The sequence below is a fragment of the Olea europaea genome, chromosome 1 (assembly GCF_002742605.1).
Source record: "Olea europaea var. sylvestris chromosome 1, O_europaea_v1, whole genome shotgun sequence".
In the NCBI taxonomy this organism is placed as follows: domain Eukaryota; kingdom Viridiplantae; phylum Streptophyta; class Magnoliopsida; order Lamiales; family Oleaceae; genus Olea; species Olea europaea.
In genome coordinates, this window is record NC_036237.1 from 2,443,627 (window position 1) to 2,451,426 (window position 7,800).

At 38.4% G+C, this 7,800-nt stretch overlaps 2 protein-coding genes across 3 annotated transcripts in view; one reads left to right on the forward strand and one right to left on the reverse strand.

The window, feature by feature from the left end:
* LOC111368035 (pentatricopeptide repeat-containing protein At1g80150, mitochondrial-like) overlaps nucleotides 1–2,733 on the reverse strand; it is a 3,875-nt gene extending 1,142 nt beyond the window's left edge. Inside the window, exons 1-3 of one of the 2 annotated variants that reach the window (XM_022989319.1) lie at nucleotides 2,535–2,733; nucleotides 676–2,410; nucleotides 341–444 (exon numbers count right to left, since the gene is read on the reverse strand). In XM_022989319.1, coding sequence (XP_022845087.1) covers nucleotides 912–2,153 — 1,242 coding nt within the window. In that variant the 5' untranslated portion in view covers nucleotides 2,154–2,410; nucleotides 2,535–2,733 and the 3' untranslated portion in view covers nucleotides 341–444; nucleotides 676–911. Of the gene's footprint in view, nucleotides 1–340; nucleotides 445–675 lie in introns of both variants that reach the window. The other variant, XM_022989240.1, reaches the window with a different exon arrangement.
* A 901-nt stretch (nucleotides 2,734–3,634) lies between these two features.
* Nucleotides 3,635–5,347, forward strand: LOC111368160 (T-complex protein 1 subunit delta). Its single transcript, XM_022989437.1, has one exon. It carries the CDS (start codon nucleotides 3,742–3,744, stop codon nucleotides 5,338–5,340), a length of 1,599 nt encoding a protein of 532 aa, XP_022845205.1. The 5' UTR covers nucleotides 3,635–3,741; the 3' UTR covers nucleotides 5,341–5,347.
* The last annotated feature ends 2,453 nt before the right edge of the window (nucleotides 5,348–7,800 follow it).

A 7,800-nucleotide genomic window follows, 5' to 3' on the forward strand; every position in this document is an offset into this window, starting at 1 on the left:
AGGTACCAATCAATTGATCTGGTACAAAGAAATTACTTATTTTCTAAGACATTGAGGATCTTGGCAGTGTTGCACGTTCCAATTTTTAAGATCCAAAATAACAATTAATGTCAGTCATCATATAGGATTCCTCACCGTGAACTGATTTTGTGCCTATACATGTAAGTGTTTTGTGCATATATGTGCATATGCATGAAATTGTAACGATGACCTCAAAGAATCCACTCTGTACTTTCGAATTAAAGCTTAGCTTCATGTACCCAGTTTGACCAAAGGACTAATAATTGTTTGATAACCACAAGCAAATAGGCGCGTGCAGCCAAGTAATAGCAAAACTAACCATTAGTTGGCTGAAGTTTTCAAATTACCAATTGCAAGGCTTCAAGGAGAGCAATTAGGAATACTTTTGCTTCTTCCACAGATACTCTATTCCTCATCACAAACCTTATTACAAGGAAATTAACATGCACAAGTCTTAAAAAAATGTTCAATAGTTTCCAAATATTTGATGTAGGTAAGGGCACTAAATGAAGCATCAACATTACAACGTGTAACAGTAGGCATGAAGATGCAATGCAAAGAGAACATTGGTTGATGGACATAAACTTGCAAAAAAAGATCTATGGACATCAACATGCACACAATTAAAAAAAATTATTTCCATCAAAAACTTACCAAAACTTGTGTGGTTCCTCTCCTCTTAGAGCTTCCATTTCACCAAGCACGTTACTAAAGCAGTACCCCAAATTACTTGAAGATTATTGGATGTCTTCGCTGCCAAGTGTCATCCCTCAAAAAAGCATCTCCCATCAACTTCATTCAATATAAAGGAATTAATCATACGGGAAGTTACCCGCTGCTTAGCCTCCATATCTTTTTATGCAATGCACTTCACAGTCCAATGTTCTAATTTAACTTCGCGACAATTTAGATTTCATGACACTGATTTGATCACAAGAAAACGGAGGTATCCTTTTCTGAGCCAAGAAAAAAATATATTTGGCCTTTTCAAGTTTGTCCAATTTTCCATCCTTCCTTAGGCCTTCAAGCAGCTTATAGATGCTATCCACACTAGGATACCAATTCTTTTGCATACTGTCTTTACAAAAAGTGTATGCCAAATCAAATTTACCTGCTCGACAAAGATAGTGGATCATGGTCTGATAAATCTTCTGGTTGGGCTTGCATCCTTCATGGCAAAAAGAGTTATAAACTCTCATCACCATTTCAAGATATCCAGCAGAACTAAAGCCTTTAATCACCAAATTATATGTTATCTCATCTGGACATATCCCACTGCAACGCATCAAAGCCAATAATTTGTTAGCATCCCAAGCTCGCCTATTATTTACTAAGAATTGAATCCTGACATTGAATGTTGCAACATTAGGAAGACAACCCTTTAGTATCATAAGGTTCCACAATCCATTGGCAATCTCCCATTGGTTTGCCTTGTAAAAGGCCGCTATTAGTGTTGTGTATGTAATCACATCAGGCCTTATTCCCAGCCTTTCCATCTCAACCATGACCAGATAAGCTTTATCCAATATACCCATTTCACAAAATGCTTTGATAACAATATTAATAGAAAACACATCTAGCTCTATGCCAAAGCTGAAAGGCATATCTCTAAGAAAAGATTCAATCGCCTCCAAATCACGGGATTGAGTCAACACCTTCAACGCAGCATTAAACGACTTAACAGTCCTCTTACAACCATACAAATGCATATCATAAAATGTATCAACAGCATGCTTGATCATTGCAGCCCTCCCATACAACATTATAATTCGAATTATGAATCCTTCTCGCCGGCCCTGTGGCAAAGTCTTCTGATGGTCCAGCAAATTCTCAATGTAATCAAACCGACCCGCACCAGCTAATCTAGAAACTGTATCCTCGAATGCAAATCGATTTTCAACAACAACCTTATTGTGGGCATTGGCCTTAAATAAATTAAATAACTTTTCGGGGTCCCTTTCATTCTTCAACTTAACAAGTGCCGGTTCATCTATTTCAATAGGTTTTTGCATAACATTCGATTCCCCACTATTCCTAGCAGAAAAAACCTTGTCATTAGATGGCACATCAGCAGCTGCAGCAGCAATATGGGGCGTGGTACCAAATCTGCGAACCAGTCGCAGAGAGAGCATAATCCAATACTACCCTCAATATTTCAAACATACCCACCAACCAAAATCAACATTTCAGCAAAATCTTCATACCCATTTAGTAAAATGACACCGATTTACAAATCACTAACAATCAAAATCGAAGTAGCACATGTAACATTCTTATTGCAGCTCCATATATTTAATCAATATACCAATAAAATCAACTGAATGCTAATCTAAAATCCCAGAAAACCATCTATCAAAGACATTACTTCACAACAAACCCAAATGGGGTTCTGCGAAAATATAAATGCATATCAGAAATTACATGAAATTAGGGGGAAAATCCGTATGCTGAAATGAGTATTACGGAGGAGATAACCTGTATTACAATCATTTTAGAGAGAGAATATAAATTACCTAGAGAGAGTAAAAGGTCGATTTCATGCATACAGTGTTCTCTGCGTGAAGTCTTTAGGAAATTTGTGTGCGCGTTCGGCGTTGAAGGGTTTGCGTCATGGGAGGTTTCTAGTCTAGGTTAGGGGTTTTGGCCCCGGAGTGTGAACTATTCTTGATCTCCTAGAGTCGGTTGCACCATAAAAATCTGGGGCGTTCACGTGGATGCACTGCAAAATTTGGGGCGTTAACCTCTCAATCTAAATATTTCAAAAAATATTATTATAGGAACTTCTAAAAATAAACATTAAATAATAAAAACTCTTTTACACCCTTTGATCAAAAAGTGAATAGAGTTAATTAAAAGAATAATGATATTTGCAGGGAAGATTATAGACAATCGCTCTATGTAACGTATATTTGGCAGTTTTTCATTTGATGTATAATTCAAAAAATAACTATCATATCTATGTATCAAATACCAAATTACCAAATGTATGTCACATAGGGCGACTACTGACAGTTTTCACTACGAATAGCATTACGCTAATTAAAAAGAAAGCATTGGCATATCGGCATTAATATCTTTTAGTATTTTAAAATATATAAACAATTCTACAATTTAAATAAGCTATAAAAAAATTAATATTATAGTACATTATCGATAATAAAACTTTAATACTAGTGTAAGAACTAGCACGAAATGTGAGCGGAACATATTGAAAGGGACTTAACGTTAAAATTCATGGGTTAATTGTTTTTGTCGATAATTTAATTTGAAGTTCTGTCACTTCAACTAGAACTTTGAAATGTTGCCCAAAAATTATGGAACTTGTGAAAATATTCCCATCCATCATTCAATAATGACTAACGAGGGCTAATAGTTTCATAACTTTAGGGCATATCTTGACTTCTAAGCTAACTTTAAATTTCGATGGTTACTAAATTTGAAAAATGCTCCACATAACTACTTACGTGATAGATAAAATTCACACATGATGTCCACGATAAATTATCCCAATTATCACCTCATGAAAAAATGAGGGTTCAAAATGTAATTTCATTTTTTTCAAAAGGAGAGTTTACTAGAAAATTAAAGAATAGTGCATACGGATGACATATTTAAAGAATGGTGCACTCTCCAGAAGTCTGGCAGCTAGGGTTAATCGGGCACTCTTTTCTCAAAACGCTCTCTGCTACAAATTCAATCTAACACTCGAAATCGACAGAAATGGCAGCTTCGGCAGTTGCGAAGACCAAATCCACTGAGACTTTCATTGACAACAAGCGTAAGGATGATATTCGGATGGCCAACATTGCGGCGGCGCAATCGGTGGCAGACGCGGTCCGTACGAGTCTTGGACCGAAGGGAATGGACAAGATGATTTCTACTTCTTCAGGAGAGGTCATTATCACCAACGACGGCGCCACTATTCTTAATAAGATGGAAGTTCTCCAGCCGGCTGCAAAATTCCTCGTCGAGCTTTCGAAATCGCAGGATGTTGTCGCTGGAGATGGGACTACCACTGTTGTTGTTATAGCGGGTGCTCTTTTGAAAGTGTCTCTTACTCTTTTATCTGCTGGCATTCACCCGACGGTTGTTTCGGATGCCCTTCACAAGGCTTCGATCAAAGCTGTTGAGATTTTGACGGCTATGGCGATTCCTGTGGAGTTATCGGATCATGATTCGCTGGTTAAGTCAGCCTCGACTTCTTTAAATTCCAAGGTTGTGTCTCAGTACTCTTCTCTTTTAGCCCCATTAGCTGTTGATGCTGTGCTTTCTGTAGTGGACCCTGCTAAGCCTGATTTAGTAGACTTAAAAGATATTAAGATCGTGAAGAAATTAGGGGGAACTGTTGACGATACTGAATTGGTTAAGGGGCTGGTTTTTGATAAGAAGGTGAGTCATGCAGCAGGGGGGTTGACCAGAATGGAAAATGCCAAGATTGGGGTGATACAGTTCCAGATATCACCGCCTAAAACTGACATAGAGCAAAGCATTGTGGTGTCTGATTATACACAGATGGATAGGATTTTGAAGGAGGAGAGGAACTATATTTTGGGTATGATTAAGAAGATTAAGGCAACCGGTTGTAATGTGCTGTTGATTCAGAAGAGTATTTTGAGGGATGCGGTGACAGACTTGTCACTGCATTATTTGGCTAAGGCAAAGATTTTGGTGATTAAGGATGTCGAGAGGGACGAAATTGAGTTCATTACCAAGACTTTAAATTGCTTGCCAATATCAAACATTGACCATTTCCGGGCTGAAAAGTTGGGGTATGCAGATTTGGTGGAGGAGGTGTCGCTTGGGGATGGTGGAAAGATGGTCAGAATCACAGGGATTAAGGATATGGGGAGGACTACCAGCGTTCTCGTCCGTGGATCAAACCAGTTGGTGCTTGATGAGGCAGAGAGAAGTTTGCATGATGCACTGTGTGTGGTTAGGTGTTTGGTGAATAAGAGGTTTCTAATTGCAGGCGGTGGTGCGCCTGAGATTGAGCTGTCAAGGCAGTTGGGTGCATGGGCTAAGGTGCTGCAGGGGATGGAAGGGTACTGTGTTAAAGCATTTGCTGAGGCTCTTGAGGTTATTCCATATACGTTGGCAGAGAATGCAGGTTTGAACCCTATTACCATTGTGACTGAGCTGAGGAATAGGCACGCACAGGGCGAGATCAATGCAGGGATCAATGTGAGGAAGGGACAGATCACTAATATTATGGATGAGAATGTGGTGCAACCTCTACTGGTGAGCACAAGTGCGATTTCCTTGGCTACGGAGTGTGTTCGTATGATTTTGAAGATTGATGACATAGTTACTGTGAGGTAGAGCGGTTCAGAATTCTCCAATGTTACTTTTTCATATCACACATTTCAGTCTGTTGCTTTGTATTATTGGCATTTTGCTTCTTTTTTCATCACTATTCACTAAACTGAATCCCATTGCTCTACTAACTCCCACAAAATGGGAGACTTCGACCTATGTTACAGGATTGTTATTCGTTTCTAAATTTGTAAACGTTTTCTGTTTTGGCCAGCCAATTTTTGTTTTGGTTTTTAGGTCGATTTCTACTCAAATCTGTTACGGATTCAAGAAAATGGCTGATCTATCAGTGATACATTTAAGAACTGTATACTTTCCTCAATTCTAATAAGGGATTTTCCAGTATTCCTGTTAATGTTGTGATTTCTCAATAATTGGTTTGTGATGCTTATTCACGCCTTGGAAAATGGCCCCATTATTGATTTGCTCGTCTTATGATTCATGTCACATTTATAGAGCACTTCTTTTTATACTTCAATTGTCTCCCATTCTCTGGAGTTTCATTTAATTTGCAATTTATCGAAGTTTGATAAGTAGATACCTGATGTTTGTAAGATAAGGATTGTCCAAAATCATTGAAGCAGCCGGTCGATCCTTGCTACGGTTATCTAGCCTCGAGTTCCAGTGCAAATTAAATGCTAAAACATCACTGAATCAATACATCAATCCATTTCATGGAACCAAATAAAAATGTCTGAAATTTTGTCACCCGGTACATGATAAAATAATCTTTTCATGGTAGAGGCGAATTGCATTTTGACCAGTTGGTGAAATTAAACACTATCCACTTGTACTTTGTGCCAGCATCTTGGCAAGCAACGAAGCCAGCCCTGTTTTTCTGAAGCGTAAGGAATGAAATAGCGAATAAATGCAAAGAACTTTGCCTTTTCACCTTGCCGGTCTCCTCGAGCTCCATAATGCACTCGGTAACAGAGGACAAATCATCACTCTTCATACTACGACTATGACTGGAGGCTAGGTCCTCACTGACGCTGGCGAGATTGTCGTCCGAGTAAAACAACTCCTTAGCCCTGTATTTCTTTTTCTTCCCCTTTTCCATCTGCCTACAGGATTTCCGCTTCTCTCCAATACTATGACTTGAGATATCCATCCCGGAGGATGATCTTCCCCTCACTGGGCCGTCACTAGTTTCCACATTAAATGATAACTTGTCATTGTTATCCTCGTTGTTGCTGTTGCTATCGCTGTCAATATGAAAACCGAATCCACATCGTGAGAATTTCTTTCTGGTCATTTTGTAATTCTTCAAGTCGAAAATGTCTCTGAGTAGGTCTATGTTTGGATGGAATAACTCATGGCAGTGTCTGAACAATATGTAACCAGTAACCCCCGTGCACCTGCAAACATACAACCAACCCCGAAACCAACAAGTAGATTGCTAATTTAAGTCTACAATTGAAGAGAGCTATATTTGGCTAGTAACAAACTTAGTGGCGCAAAAATATTAAGAAGACTTTCAACTTTGTCAAATTTCAAATCAATGACAAAATCGGGGCAATACGAAAAGACTGTGGAATCAAAACTGAACCATATTTGTGCTTGTATTGCATCCAACATTCATCAACACTTTCACCAAACCGAATATAGGACAGGCCCGCGGCACAGCAAAGATAACACACGCCATAAAAACACACGCAATTTACTCGAAAGATTCCTAACAAATAGTTGACGTGAATTCTGGAGAAGAAAATGCTACTACGACGTTGACGTACAAATATGCTAAAACACTCATCATTAGCTCAGATGCAGCAATACAAATCTTTTCTAACAACACAATCACCAACAACTCCGAAAAAGGGTATGTACTATGAAATATAGCAGTGTCCAGCGTGAACACCACCCCCAACAGCCCCTTTTAGTTCATGTCAGCTTCTTGAGCTGGAATATGATAGCATTCCAACTCCAATAAGATTTACTCATACAAGTTGTTCATTCAAGATTCTAGAATGTTCCACTAATTAGTTAGCAAAGGGATAAAATGGGGAATAGAGGTATAGTAGAATATCTATAAATGTCATTGTGGGGAGGTATAGTAGAATATTTATAAATGTCATGGTAGGGCTGGGGAGAATTCATTCCGTAAATTTTGTTAGAAAAGTGGGGATAGAACTGTGACCTCTCGAATGCCTGGGAATTTGTCATTTACATTCTTGTTCTTCATTGCATAATAATTGTTCTTACATTCTTCAATTCAATACATATATCCATTTCACCAATTTCCTTTAGATTCAGCTAATACATCTACTATCTAACCAAACCATTATCACTAGCTTATAAGACCAGAACAAATTCATCAGCAACCTTCCGCGTTCCTATCAAATTGGTATCAGAGCGATTGATTCTCAGACTAATAGAAACTATTTTCAGCAGAGAATTAAAGGAGAATTTGAGCTTGATAAGGAGGACGTTGGAGAAGATGTTAATGCAATAGAAAAGAGATTGAGC

Excerpts from the sequence above, each read along its gene's own strand:
- LOC111368160 (XM_022989437.1), top strand. The coding sequence starts at position 3,742 with ATGGCAGCTTCGGCAGTTGCGAAGACCAAATCCACTGAGACTTTCATT.